Source organism: Octopus bimaculoides, chromosome 12 (genome assembly GCF_046866305.1).
Source record: "Octopus bimaculoides isolate indiv1 chromosome 12, ASM4686630v1, whole genome shotgun sequence".
Lineage (NCBI taxonomy): Eukaryota > Metazoa > Mollusca > Cephalopoda > Octopoda > Octopodidae > Octopus > Octopus bimaculoides.
The window spans coordinates 8,012,148-8,028,458 of record NC_142939.1 but is presented as its reverse complement, the minus strand read 5'-3'; the positions used below and the strand labels follow the sequence as shown (position 1 = coordinate 8,028,458).

General features: G+C 33.9%; 1 protein-coding gene across 10 annotated transcripts in view; it reads right to left on the bottom strand.

Moving 5' to 3' along the window:
- Window positions 1-16,311, bottom strand: part of LOC106870418 (sorting nexin-2) — a 79,144-nt gene that overhangs the window by 35,094 nt on the left and 27,739 nt on the right. For 8 of the 10 annotated variants that reach the window (XM_089360742.1, XM_089360746.1, XM_089360743.1 and 5 more), the window contains 6 exons: window positions 16,071-16,172; window positions 11,996-12,195; window positions 11,062-11,163; window positions 10,178-10,319; window positions 9,035-9,113; window positions 7,762-7,954 (listed from right to left, as the gene is read on the bottom strand). In XM_089360742.1, the coding sequence (XP_089216868.1) occupies window positions 7,762-7,954; window positions 9,035-9,113; window positions 10,178-10,319; window positions 11,062-11,163; window positions 11,996-12,195; window positions 16,071-16,172 (818 nt within the window). The remainder of the gene's footprint in view (window positions 1-7,761; window positions 7,955-9,034; window positions 9,114-10,177; window positions 10,320-11,061; window positions 11,164-11,995; window positions 12,196-16,070; window positions 16,173-16,311) is intronic. The other 2 variants (XM_089360749.1, XM_089360752.1) reach the window with 1 other exon arrangement.

Sequence of the window (16,311 nt, the reverse complement as noted above, 5' to 3'; positions counted from 1 at the left end):
ACAGATAATATACAGATGGGAAAACAAAGAAATGTATTAGTAAAATTATGTATATATGCATGTATGCATGCATGCATGTATGTATGTATGTATGTATGCATGCATGCATGTATGTATGTATGCATGCATGTATGTATAAACTGCTTCCTTTAAAACTTTGTGCATTAAGATACACAAAACACACTGAGCGAAAGATTCAATATTGACTCTAGAATCAAAATTTATTTTATCAACAGTAGTTATTGGCATTGAAGTCTCACTGATATTGGCTTCTCAAAAACAGTAAAATTAGCATGAAATTTGCTATGGGATAGAGGTAGCAGCTTCTTGTACAGTAAACACAAAAAGATGGAGGGCCAAGTGGACAGTTTTGGTATACTGCAGAAGTATACAAAAAAATAACATCCATCAGTGCATATATTTTTTGTTTACTCCTTTTATACCAAAATGTTCTATGCCATCTGACTAACTGTACAAAAAACAGCTACTATATATATATATATATATATATATATATATATATATATATAAGGAAAATTTCATCCCTTCGAAAGCTAGTATCAGAAAAACTTTGGCAAAAACATTTATTGTGGAGATTATATATGAATCGCTAAACATTTTGTAAATATAATTGGAATTTTGAAATTATTTTGTCATTTTTTTTTTTTATTACAACTAAAATTACTTTAACATGAAGGACTTCATCTTTAAATCTGAATTCAAAATTTAAATCTTTCAAAAATCTCTGTTGTATATCAATAAAATCTTAAATTCAAAATGTCAATACTGATTTGAAAAAAGAAAAATGATAAATTCAATTTAAAGGAAAAAACAAACAAGTTCCATATTTTTTCTTTAATTTAATGTTACAACAACAATTATTTCTAGAATAACTTTTTGTTTCCAAAACTTATTTCTAATTTACAGATAACCAAGTGGAATATATTTTTTAGCAATATATCAAAAATATTTTTTAACAACATGAAACATAAACATAAAAAATGCATAATATATAACTGCAATGAGGCTATAACTATTTAATTAGTATGAATTACAGCAGTAAATTGGAAGTAGTCTCTAAGTAAATACTAAGTTAATTAAAATTAGAACCAATGATTCCTCAACTATGTTCAACTACTGAATTGTAGAGAAATATACAAGATTACAACTCTAAACAACATATATAGGAACTTGTTAGACGTAGCAACCAAATGTTCCTCAATTTACATCCTGTCATCCTAAAAGTGGAAGGCCACAATAGATACTGATACACTAGGCTGAAAATATGATGATATAGCCATAGCTGGGATGCAATTAGAAATCTACTTCAAGCCAGAACTTGGTTAAAGAACAACAACTACTTAATCATTTGGCATTGAAACCGTCCACATTTGGCCAAAATATTCAACCTGTTTTATGTTCAAATAGGTCAGATGTGGTTTCCCATGCCAACCCTGCAATATCATTCTAAAAAATTAACAGTTACATCATCAAAATCTCATAGCTACAAGATAATGCATGGACAATTCAAAACAATGAATAAATAAGCATTACAAGGCTAAAGGGTTAAATAATCTATGACAAGGAAGCAATAATAACAATGATATACTACAGTGGGAAAAAATCCAGAAGTACATAGGAGTGGTATGTAATCAATTCAAACAGCTCCTAGTATAATACTTATTAGGACATATTTTAACAAGCATAACAAGATTTACACAGGGATCATAGATGAATGAATCTAATTATTGTTACTTGTGACATGCAGTACCATTTCTTCCATACCATTTTCCTCACTGATCACAGAGCAATAATAGCAATGATTTCTTACATTAGCACAAGGTCAGAAATTTGGATGAGGAGAAAGTTAAGTTGATAAATTGGTACTTTGTTTTACAAACCCTACGAGGATGAAGAATTAAGTTAAACTCAGTCAGGTTTTTTGACTCAGAAAATAAAAATCCATAACTAAATAAAAGGAATTTTTTTTTTTTTTGAAACATTGATGGCTCTGCCAAACCATAAAGCTTTTTTTTATTTGATAGGCATGATGCCAGAAATCTGGGAGGATGAGTTAGACAAATTTACACCAGTACCTGACTACAGTTATATTTTACTAACTCTCAGAAAAATTTTTTAAAATAAAAAAAAAAAGGCCTTGGAAGGATTTGAACTCAGAATGTAAAGAGCTGGAACAAATATCACAAGCATTTTGTCTGACTCACTAACAATTCTGCCAATCCATCTATGCCCCAAAAATGCAATAATACATTTAACACTCACTCTGCTTTGATAGGAAATCAATCCATCATCCACCTGCCCCTACTCCACACAATTAAATCTATAAACTCAGCAACAGCTGGCTTGACAACAATAATTAAGTCTTCAAAGTAATAAGATATTCTAATCAACCATCACAGTATTATCTACAGTGGAATAATATGAAAATAGCATTAACAATATAATAACTTCTTGTGTGTACAGTTAGATGTACAACTGTAACTGGTCAGTTTAGAACTCCTTATATAGTGTCATCATCCAGTTTATTTCTAGTGAAATGGTGTGGTTACTATTGTACTTAGCAGTATTATCTGTAATGATATACAGATCAAACGTACAGAAACAGTACAATAAACATAGTATATACTGATAATATAGATATCTTATTGATCTACCTATATATACTGAACAGTATCTTCACTGAAAGCAACAATATGCTTGTGCAAAAATTAGTTTACAATCGGCCATTTATTTTCAGTCAATCTGAGACCAAGTTACACGTATTTGTCAATTAAATAATTACTGGAGAACCGGTTACACTAAAACTCAAGACTTTTGTATCAAAACCGATATTAATCAGCTGGTATATCAGTTATGGAAGATCGTTGTTCCAATATGAGACATGCAATTACCTCCCTTAGAAAAAAATGCATTGGAGAAGAGTTATTACCCCTGCCTAAGCACATTAAAGAGCTAACACCTGTCGACTTGACAGTAGGGCCTTTCTATAAGTAGGTTATCTCCCTTGGCTAGGTGGCGCTCCATGTAGACAATTAAACTTCCGCAGACTATCCACGCTATTGTTATTGTTTTACGTCTTATCATGGATATAAAGCAGCTCGATGATTCAGCTATCGAAGGACTTACTGTGCCCGAGTTAAAGAAATATTTAAGATTATATGGACAGTATGTTACTGGAAGAAAGGCGGACTTGACTGAAAGGTTGAAAGGTATAAAAATTTTGTCGATTTCAGCAGTTGAACAGGTGCAACATGTGCATTTTAGATCAGATGGTTGAACCAACAAACAGCATCAAAGTACTTTACTTCAGATATTAAGCACAGTAAAATGACTCAGGTAAATAAAGATCTCTAATTTTGCCACAGGTTGCAAACTTTAAAAAGAAGGGTATAATCAATTAGCTCAAACACAGTATTTTATCGACCTTGTAAGTATGTGATTGCAAAGTTGATCTCATTGAGATTTGGACACAAAATGTGAAACAGCTTATCAAGTGCTCAACCAATTCTAGTATTAATAATATTAATTATAAGAGTAACAATGATTTGTAACTTTGATGAAAGGTCACTTAATATTTACTTAAAAAGAATAAAGTTTGGCAGAGTGAGAGTGCCAAACAAAATATTTTGTGGTATTCCAACTTTTTATACTTTAAGTTACTGCTATGAAAACATTTGAGTGATAGTTTCATAGAGTCATATGTTTAGTTGTATTGGTTAGCAAAATTTTTGTTGGCTTCTTTTGTGATCAAGGTCTGTTCAATCAGAATCTATTGGTACCTACTCCACATTGGTTGATAATATCTCAGCACAAAGTTCATCAGTAAATATTTAGGCGATCTAGTAATAATTCAATTCACTCATAATATAGTTCGTTTACTCCACATTGGTTGATAATATCTCAGCACAAAGTTCATCAGTAAATATTTAGGCTATCTAGTAATAATTCAATTCACTCATAATATAGTTCGTTTATAATCTGGAACAATAAAGCAGTGTTGATTCTTAAGAGAATAGCTGAATGGGTGAATACCCAGGGAACTTATAGATGTTAGCATATGTAATTTAAAAAGCCAAAGTAATTTTAACTGAAATTACAATCTTTAATAAGAAGAAAAAGGCCATGATCTATTATACATCATATTTCTTCTTAAAAAGTATAATATCTGTGTGTGCAGATTCACACAAACAATACTCAGAAAAATAGGATTATAATTATCAGTTTAATGAGCATCTTATACATAAACATTTTCTGTTCAATAGTATAGACGGTTAAGACAGGACAAAATTGCAATGGTTTCATGTATGGGCGAACTACACAATAAAATTGGTTGCTGATCCAAAAACAATGTCCTGAGAGTCACATCCACAATATATATATATATATATATATATATATATATAATCATTAGCCACCACAATAGGATTGAGATCTTAAAACCAAAGTGCCATGTAATAAGCATTTGTATGGGTGCTGATGCTATGTAAACAGTGCTGGTGATGGTGCCACGCAAAAAAAGCACCCAGTACACTCTGTAGAGTGGCTGATGTTAGGAAGGGCATCCAGCCATAGAAGCCAAGCCAAAACAGACTATGGAACCTGGTGTGGCCCCTGGCCTTGCCAGTTCCTGTCCAACCCATGAAGCATGGAGAACTGACATTAAATGTTGATGATGGTGATGATTCTCTTAACTGGTGCAGCCAGTTGTTAAGGTGCTGCTCAAGTGGCTTTTTCAGTCAGTTATCATCATAACACACACACACACACACACACACACACATATATATATATATATATATATATATATATACTAAAACTGAAGATTTTTCCAAAATTGAAGGGTTGGTTGACTGCAGTTTGCAGTAAATGCCATGTTTCTTTATCTACCTCCAGTATACCACTAACTTCCCAACAGCCCTGGATCCAAAATGTTAGGTCTTGTGTCTACAGTAGAAAAGATTATTATAATTATCATTAAGGCAGCAAGCAGGTGAAGTTATTAACATGCCAGATAAATTGCTTAGCAGTATTTCATCCATATTTGCATGATGAGTTCAAATTCTAGAGGTCAACTTTACTTTCATCCTTTTGGGGGTCAATAAAATAAGTATCAGTCAAGTACTTGGGTCAATGTAATTGACTAGCCTCTACCCCTAAAATTTCAGGCCCTGTGGCAGAAATTATGATCATCATCATCATTATTATTATTATTATTATAGTAGTCGTGGCTGATGCTGGTGTCAGGTCAATGTAGTGGGTAAAAAAACACCCACTACATTCTCAGAGTGGTTGGCATTAGGAAGGGCATCCAGCTGTAGAAACCTTGCCAAATCAGATCGGAGCCTGGTGCAGCTTACCAGTTTTCAGTCAAACTGTCCAACCATGCCAGCATGAAAAACAGACGTTAAATGATGATGATTATTATTATCATTATTATTAAATATCTAGTTCTGGTTAGGAAAGGCAGAAGAGACAATCTCAAAACTTAAATTAATCAAACATGGAATGCAGTGGGTAGTAAGTTCGATCTTTGGGAGGTTGATGACAACAAGCAGTTCAGAATTCAAGATGAATTGCAATGTCAGTAAAACAGCTGTTTTCTTGTTTGTTTTGTTTTTCCAAACATGAGGAAAACGAAGACAATATAATAGAAGTAGAAAGACAGAAAATATGAAGATAGAATCTCAAGAAGTGGCAACAGGGAAAGAGATAACCTCAATTCACTTGTGTTAGAAATATTCCATCAATACAACAAACAATAGTCTGGAAGAAATATAAAGAAATGAGCAGCTGAGATTTGTAATTACTTTTAATGCAAGATTTCTTCCTCTCAGACGACTATCTCTTCAGGAACACCAAATCAGTTGTTATCGATGAGTCATTATAGGAAAAGACTTGTTAATAAAACTATATATCTCATATCAATTGTTTGATCAATTCTATAGGGGTAGGCATAGCTGTAGGGTTAAGAAGCCCGCTCCCCAATCACATTGTTTTGAGTTCAGTCTCACTGTGTGGCACCTTGGGCAAGTGTCTTCTAAACATCTGCTCAGGGCCAACCAAAGCCTTGTGTGTGGATTTGGCAGACATAAACAGTAAGATGCTCATCATGTGTGTGTGTGTGTGTGTGTGTGTGTGTGTGTGTGTGTGTGTGTGTGCATGCTAGTCTCTCCTTGTCTTGGCAATGCGCGATCGTTGTAAAATGAGCATCACTGTCATACAAGCAGTGTTCGTTTCTAATTTTTCATGGAAACATGTTGGACCATGGGGGAATATTACTTTGCTTGAAAACAAAGTGAGGGTTGGCAACAGGAAGGGCATTTGACTATAGAAGAAAATCTGCCTCAACAAATTCCATCCGACTCATGCAAACATGGAAAAGTGGATGTTATAATGATAATGAAGATGATACATATTGTATGCACAATAATTGAAACATATTCTACAATTCATGCAACTTGAGACTATTATCAATTAAGTTTTTGCCATCACTATTTTGTCCAACATGTGGTGGGTCGACCCACTTTCAAACAAGTAAATATTTTAGAAGAGTTTTATTAGCTACAACTGTCAGCATATCGCTATGATAAGTTAGTGACTAGCTTTGATGAGAGTGCCTTTTTTTTAATACGTTAAATTCTTTGTCACTTACACAAGTTCTTGCATCAAATTCTCACCAAACTAGGCTACTTCCTTGTCCAATAAAATATTAGTACAGATTCATTCAAATTTGAAGGAAGTAGCAGAGTATACAAACTAATCAGAAATGTTCCTGTACTTGTTGAAATAATTCAAAAAACAATAGTCATCAATGTTGTCTTTTCCTCACCACACAGGGATTTGTAAGTAGATCTTTGATGGTTACTACATAAAATATGTTAAAATTAACCTGTTTTTTTTTATGTGGATAGCATCCATATTTGAGTAATTTACTTAAGTGATATTTTAATTTAGAAATACTAGCCACAGAAAAAAATAAATAATTGGTCTTGTTCAAGATCAACATAAAAACTTATACATGGTCCTACAGCCTGTTAGAAATAACAGCCAAATCACTCTCCAACCCTACTGCCTTAGAAGAAAAAATAATGATCCTGTGTGCATGCACTGTACCAAGGGTTAGAATGCTTTACCATTTAAGCCAAACCAAATATTAGAGGGATGTGAGTTCAATTCTCATGGCAGGCTGCCGACAAATTTTTCTGCTTTTAAAAAGAAAAAGGATTTTATCCTTTATATCTATACTGTTCAGTATCTATGCATTGAATAAAATTTATCTTTCTACTTGTTCTACCATACATTTCAGCACTTTGAAAAAAAAAAAAAAAACTTGTTTGTTTACATACGGCATAACACACACACACACACACACAAACAAAAAATGTCAGTGGTCAAGATTATTAAATGTCTAATGTCTGTGATGTGTTAGTGTTAATACAAATATAATTTTTCTGATTATGTAAATATTCATCTGGGAATAAGATACCTGATGTCAATTTAAGATCATTCTGATCAAAACCTAAATGTAAACGCAAAGGAATGAGTTTCATCGCTAAAGCTTAATTAATTTTAAAAAAATATATATCATAACCATGTCAAGATATCTTTTTGCATATAAATAAGAATGACTAGATATGAAAATAAAACAGAAATATAATACACAGATTATTATTATTATTATCATATCATATATATGCAAATATATATAGTTTGAAGAACAAAGTCAAAATAAATACTAACCTCATCTGTCTCGTCCATCTTGTAAGTTATCTTCTCAACAGCATCTCCAACTCTGTGGAAAAGACGCATAACCCCAGCCCCACTCAAAGCAGAAGTGCTTGTTGCTCGGGGGAGGTCACCGTCTTTTTCAAGAAAATCTCTGAAGTCAGGGTCAACACGGAGAACAGGATGAGCAGACGTTCTTGACAAAAATCTATAATAAAAATAATAATGGGTTCACATTTTGGGATAAGGCCAATAATTTCAAGGGGGGCAGAGGTAAGACAATTACATCAACCTCAGTATTCAACTGGTACTTATTTTATCGGCCTTGAAAGGATGAAACGCAGAGTTGACATAATAATAATAATTATTATTTTTTAATAATGATAATAATGGTGGTGCTCCAGCGTGACCACAGCTGCATGGCTGAAACAAGTAATAGAGTAATGTTTCTGATTTAGGCACATGGCCAGCAATTTTGGGAGAGGGGCGAGTCACTACTCTCAACCCCTGTGCTTTCTTATTTTTTTTTTTTATCAGCCCTGGAGGGATGGAAGATAAAGTTAACTTCAGCAGGTTCTGAACTGAGAATGTGAAGACTGCTAACCAGGCTTCATTTTATTGTTATAAATAGATTTAAGATACATGTATACATACTCGTTTGTGCATGAATGTAGGCATTCGATAACTTTGACTGTCACTATCTAAGTGAAATGGTCGTCGTCATCATCATCGTTTAACGTCTGCTTTCCATGCTAGCATGGGTTGGACGATTTGACTGAGGACTGGTGAACCAGATGGCTGCACCAGGCTCCAATCTGATTTGGCAGAGTTTCTACAGCTGGATGCCCTTCCTAATGCCAACCACTCCAAGAGTGTAGTGGGTGCTTTTATGTGCCACCGGCACAAAGGCCAGTCAGGAGGTACTGGCAACAGCCACGCTCGAAATGGTGTATTTTACATGCCACCTGCACAGGAGCCAGTCCAGCGGTACTGGCGGTCATCTTATATTTACATTACAGGCAGTTGCTCAACACTTTTCAAGACCAGTAGAATGAATAATCTCTTACTTGACTAACAAGCAATGGTTGCCAACAGGGAGAGATCCCAACTGTACAATGCTGCTTCAAATAAGCCCCCAAGGATAATAAAAGCATCCCGAAATACCTTCTCAAGGAAAATGAAAGTAAAACTAGAACGTTGAACTTCAAGGGTTATAACAATAATGCTAAAGATCTTCCCAGTAATGCTCCGTATGATGAAAGTGCTAACACAAAGAATTCAGACTCACCTTTGCAATGCAAGTCGCCGTCTTTCAATGAATTCGGTGGATCCAGATTCCTCCTTATTCATTTTGATTTTGGTCATCCCTGCAACAATTCAATAGATATATAACATTACAATTGACAGTTGTTAAACAAGCTACACTAAATATCAATAAACAGAATCATTAACCTGTTTAAATAGGTGACAAGCAACATTAAAAGACTTGACTGTAAATATAATTCCCAATATCTACAAATGCTTCTGTTTACTTTTAGAAGGAATAACTCTGAAGATGTGAACCCAAAATTAGGTCCCACTAATCTAGTAACTAGCTGATTTTGCTACCCATAATATGCCCCCATTTAGTAAATCCATTTTTATAATTCTGTCTCACAGTGTCATTATATACATACAGGTATGTATATGACTTTCATGTACAGCTATCACACAATGTCAAGACAAGGAGACATAAACACACACACAAATAAGTATATATATCGTCATCATCAACATTTAACATCTGTTTTCCATGCTGGCATGGGTTGGATGGCTTGAAAGGAACTGGCAAGGCCAGGGGTTGCACCAGGTTCCATAGACTGTTTCTATGACTGGATGCCCTTCCTAATACCGACCTTTCCAGAGTGTACTGGACGCTTTTTGTGTAGCACCATCATCAGTGCTTTTTATGGGGCACCAGCATCCACACCGATGCATTTTATGTAGCACCTTGGTTTTTAGGACCTTAATTCTGTTGTGGTGGGCATGTCTTAAGTACAGCAATGTACCACATATCTCGATCCTCTGTCACAAATATACATACAGCAGGCTTCTTTCAGTTTCTGTCAAGCAAATCCTCTCACAAGACTTAGGTCAGCCCACTAGGGCTTTAGTAGAAGACATTTGCCCAAGTTGCTATGTAGTGGGACTGAACCCAAAACCATGTGGTTGGGAAGAAAACTTATAAACTATACAGCCATACCTACATCTCACTTAGCAATAGCAACACAGTAAAGCTGGGAATCAGGAAACAATGGAGGAAATTTTTTTGTTTTTGAAACTTGTAGAGTTAATATGAAAATTGAAGAAAGTTTAACTGAATAAAAAAATAAAAATTTAACCAATCAGGTAAAAAAAAGTGTGAAAAAAAGGTTTTTTTTTTTTTTTTTACCAAGGACACTCTTTTCAGGAGCTGGTGGCACAATTCGTCCATCTCGAATGTACTTAAGAGCTAATTTTTCATGTAGTCCCAAGAAATCACTGAATCGTCTTAGAACTGTCATGGTAGTTTTACGGAATGCAGGAATATTAGTCTGAAAATGTGAAAAGATTAAATAATTTTTCATGCTGTTTATTATTATTTTTATTTTTTTTAACCACTGGGCCATTGCGCCTCCAGTGCTGAATAACACACATTAATTAGACACTGACTAAAATTTCTTCTACTTATTTTAACTTCAATGACTATTATATACTACTTTCATATTATCTAGCAAGTTGATTCCTAAACACAATGTTCACTGTTTTATGATAATGTTCCATTAACTCTTTACTATTCAAATTACTGTTAAACATAATGCTTATTTATTCACAATGTTTTCAATTAATCATATAGCCATGAGATTTCAATGAAGTGACTATTTTTTGGATAACATTGTAAAGAGGCCAGATTTTAAAACAGAAAGAATATATGGGTCAGATAGGGCCAGTTTAAATGCTAAAGGGTTAAATTATTTACATATACACAAGTAAATATGAACATTGCAGACTAATAAAATATTTGAAAATTCGTATGTAAGAATGGTCATGTTGTAAACTACCAACAAAGAATAAATAACTAACCACACACTAAAGATGAAACCTACACACTGACAATCTTTAGCAGTCTAGTAATAAGCATGAATTAATAAAATCTACCAAAAAACATTTGCTCCAACAATTCATACATAAATATACAAATTTAAAAATATAAATAAATAAAGTAAAATAAAAGGTAACCTTAATCCAAACAAAGAAAAAAGACTGATTAAAAAGTACAATCAAAAGTCAGGTTACCTTGGAGATGACTTTATAAACAATATAGGCTCCCATGCCATCTCCTACCCTGTTGGGTTCACAGACTTTTATTTCAAGAGTATATGGATCTTCTTCCTCAATCTGAAACCAATGAAAACAAAATTTATAATTTATATATATATATACATCACCATCATCATCGTCATCGTTTAACGTCCGCTTTCCATGCTAGCATGGGTTGGACAATCTGACTAAGGGCTGGTGAAACCAGATGGCTACACCAGGCTCCAATCTGATCTGGCAGAGTTTCTACAGCTGGATGCCCTTCCTAACACCAACCACTCCAAGAGTGTAGTGGGTGCTTTTACGTGCCACTGGCACGAAGGCCAGTCAGGTGGTATACATATACACGTACATACATATAAAGGTATGCAACTAAATAGAGCAAGGCATTTTGTCCATCACACTAATTCTGTTAATCAGTTGCTTTAGTATAGGATACAGATAACAATTAAATACATCATCAACATTTCAAGCAAAATACCCACCAAGAGTCAGCCCTCATCTGTAATTGAAAGATTGTCAATGAGATGAAAGAGAGCTATCATGATGAAATGGTTGAGAGAAACACAAACACCACACACACACATACATATTATATAATGTGAGGGTGTATGGCCAAGTGGTTAGGGCATTGCACTCACGATCACAAGATCATAGTTTCAATTCATGGATTAGGTGGTGCATTGTATGCTTGAACAAAACACTTCATCTCACATTGCTCTGCATTCACTGACACCTGACATGTGGTACACCATGCACTTATTCAGGTAACGTCAATTTGATGGAGCGAGTTAGCTAATGTACAGCACATACGTTTGGTCACTATAAACAAATTGCTTGTGCAGGTCATTCAGCAAAAACTGAACACATGTATTGTCTTTGACACAGGAACATGCATACATACACATACCTCATTTTTGTCTTGCTTTATAGTCGATGAAGACATTTTCGAAGTAGTTGATGTCTGTGAGATACCGACTCTTGGAGGTTCTTCATCTGCTCTGGAGACATCACTGCTCTCTGACGGGAGTGACACTCCAGCCGGTTGGGCCTCAGTCGGGGTTTCGGTCTCCTCTTCATCGGAGTCCAACCTTACTTCAGTCCCGCCACCTGAGAAATATCAACATAGTTATGCAGACAAGTGGACATGGAAAACATTCAAACATTCAATACTTCCTAAACTTTCTACCTAACCATAACAATGCTCTGTAGGAATCAAGGACCACAAAATGGTCTCTTTCTTAATTTCTGATGGAATCTCAAAGATCTACTACTACTATTATTATCATCATTATTATCATTATTACTACTACTACTACTACTACTATTAGAAAGGCAGTGAGCTGGCAGAATTGTCAGCATGCTGGGCCAAAGGCTTAATGGCATTTCATCCACCTTTATGTTCTGAACTTAAATTCTGCAGAGGTCAACTTTGCCCTTCATCCTTTTGGGGTTGATAAAATAAGTACCAGTTAAGCACTGGGGTCGACGTAACTGACTTACCCCTCCATCGAAATTTCAAGCCTAATACCAAAATTTGAAATCCTTAATATTATTAGTAGTAGTAGTACTAGTATAATCTAATGAGTTAGGGATGTATGCTTAGGCCAACAACAACAATAGCTAACAGTCTAACAAAGAATATAACAAGAGCTACATATTTACAGATTTCTAAATATAATCATAATAATGTATGCATGTGCCTGTGAACGTGTTGTATAATTACACTCACCAACAGTTATACACAAAGAATTTTACAATCTAAGAAGCAAAAAGATGTATTTAGAATATTAAAGGAATATACCATCTTATTAAAGTAGAAAAATATGGTGACAAAATAAAAAGAATTGAATGCAGAATGAACAACTTGTACTAAAACTGAGAAGTCAAAGAGTCACAAGGCAGCTGTAAGTTAACTAGGGAACCACAAGCCAACAAGGGAGTCTCACGCCAAGTGGTCACTCAAGTTGCAACAAATAGCAGATAATTTTCTTCAAATTACACCCCACTAGCTTAAATGAAGAAAACGCATTGTACAATACAGTTCCCAATGTATAAAAGGAGAAAAAAAAACAACACAGGATAGTAACAGCTAAACCACTTTTGATCATTTATCTGGTTGATGAGGGGCTAACCTGAAGATAAGCAACAACAACAACAACAACTGAGAAGAGATTACATTTTGTACCAAGAGGAAGAATACTTCAAATGACCAACTGCCGATTCTATAACAGGGTCTTCGGAGACATTTCTGAAACCATACTAACAGAAGGTTTTGTGGCTGTTTCATAAAAACATTACCAAAAATCATCATCATCATCATTACTGGTGATCGTTATAGAGCAGTAACAAAAATAAATAAATAAATATATCCAGTGTGCACTTGCATGCAAGAATTTAACGACAGCAAGCAAATTTCAGACAGAAGAAAATGAAATTAAAAAGACACGAGTCAAACATTCATGGTGCACACACAAAATAATAATAATAATAATAATATATCAACAAAACTGTGCAACAAAAATAGAAAAAAAGAAAATAGAAAACCTGAATTTAGTTTTTTTCCAGAAAATAACAGAAGGAACAATTTAATATAAGGTCATAGATAATTCTAGCTCTTTCTATCCTTGCCTTATAAAACTATAACATCAATAATTTTCTTTTCTTATGCGTGTGTCAATGAAATGTTGAGAAACTTCTCCCTTTCATATTCTCAATTAGTCTGAGAAGAACTATAGCCTTAGTGTTTTTTAATTCCACTTAAGACTAGAAGATGCTTATAACTGAGTCAATATATTAAATTGTTACAGGAGCAGTGAAAAAAAAGGGATAGATAGAAAGGGAAAATTCTGAGAAAGGATGTTCTTTCAATTATTATTTTTCAGACAAGAGATAAAAATTGCATTGATATTTAATACTTAAATCATCACTACCTTTATGTATGCATGTCAGGAACCTAGTGGATAAGAGCCTTACAACTAAGTTTAGAAATAAAGGATTTGTGTCCAAATCCAGTTTGGTACAATGACACATAGAAGAATAAGACACCTGATGATGATGATGATTATAGATTAAATCAATCAAAAAGCAGTGCAGATTGAAGTATTGGCTTCAAATTTTGGTACAAAGCCAGCAATTTCAGTGGGGTGATAAGTCGACGACATCAACACCAATACTCAAATGGTACTTACTTTATCGACCCCAGAAAGATGAAAAGCTAAGTCAACTTTGGCAGAATTTGAACATAAAGACAGACAAAATGCAGAGAGACTAAACATTTTGCCAGCAATGCTAACAATTCTGCCAGCTCTGCAACTTGCAAATGTAAATATTAAATCATTTTATAATTAAAAATAAGGTTAATTAGTGTGAAAAATTATAATCTTATTGACAATAATTAATCTCAGGCAATTAGATGTTTAAAGTTTGCTCAGTTTGGAACTGAAGAAAAACAAAAGAGGTGAAGAAGAGCAACATCAAATGAGCCTAGATGGAAGAATCAGCAATTTTGGAAGAGTAGAGGTCTTTAAATAAAACCTGATGATGTCAAAGAGTTGGGGAATGAGGACTTGCCTTACAGACAGACTGATCTGGCTCAGATTATGTGCTTATATGTGTGTGTTCTGTCTTAGGTGTGAGAAAAGACCAACTTCTTAATCAACTAAGAATTACATGCAGCATTTCTCTGTCAGTTACTAGAAAGAACAGGATACAAATATTCTAAGCTTGTCTGTTAAAATGTGTAGCACAATGTATCTTTAATTGCATGCAGTTTTGAAAACAGCAGTTCGAGAGCAACTAAGAAAATGTTTGTCATAATGGCAACTGAAATAATGTCATGTGAATCAAGAGATAAGGTTTTATTAAACCTGAATGATCAACCACAACTGAACTGTCATTCAAGGAGAGTGACGTTGATGAAAACATAAAACAGTGATTAACCCCCAAAACACCAACAACTGCCTTTCAACCATGGAAGAAAACACAGAATTTACATGAACATGTTTAAGCTTTCAGCACTTAGACCGGCCATATCAGGCCCAAACACTCTACCTCTTTTCTGTTCAAACAGGTCAGATCTACCCTCTCATACCTACCCTACAATTTTATTCTAAACATAAACAATCATATCAGCAAAATCTTAAAGATAACGCATAATTAATTTAAAACAATGTGAATCAATAATTATTACTATTGACAGAGCAATCTGAATGCTAGAGGGTTAAAATAAATCAGTTGATCAACAAGTTGATGTGAAGAGGTGAATCTATTTAACAACAAAGCAGAAGAACTATTTCTTGGGTAGGACAATTTCTTCAAACTAATATCACATTCTAAATTGTGAGAGAAACAACCTACATAGCAATAAAAATCAATAACAAGAATATCAAAATCAGAATTTGTTTCCTGTGTTTTTTTTTTTTTTGTATTTACAGTACAAAACCAATTTTAATCTAATTTTCAGGAAGTTTGCCAAATTTCTACAACAGGAAGAATTAATCAGATTGAACTGAATCAACAAGATTCAGATATTTTATCCAAAATATCATTGCTGTTGGCCACAGTTTATAGTCAATTGTCAATTAAGAAAACACACACTAACATGTAAAACTATAAGCCAGTTAATTATGTACCTGCAAAATTATGACACCCCTACCAAAACTTTGCCTATTGATTATTTTGAGTCCAACAAATTTCATATTAAGAATACAATTATTTCATCTATTTTGACAAAACACTTAAATTTTCATATTTTTTAACAAATATTCTAATATCTTCACTAGGTTTCACAGGTAAAGGATGAATTTTATTGTTTTTCTCATTCATTTTAGTTAAGAATGTTATAATTATCACTTATAATAATCACTTATAATTATCACTTATAATTATTGAGATTTAGTAGGTTTCAGTAATAGAATAGCTAAATTTCTATGATATTCTAAAGACAATATGGATCAATCAATCCAGGAGTGTGAATAACTCACTGTTGAGAGTAGGGAGAGCACTTCCAGCCGGCTGAGCTTCAGTCGGTGTGTCAGTCGTGGACGGCTCAGTGTCTGGTTCCAGACTGATTTCGGTCCCACCGCCTGCCAACAATACACCACACACATTACACACAAACCAAACACAACAACAATAATAATAATAAAAAAAAATTTAAATAATGTTCTCTAATACAATATTTTCAGTAAAATAAAGTGACTGTAACATAAAGACACATTGTGT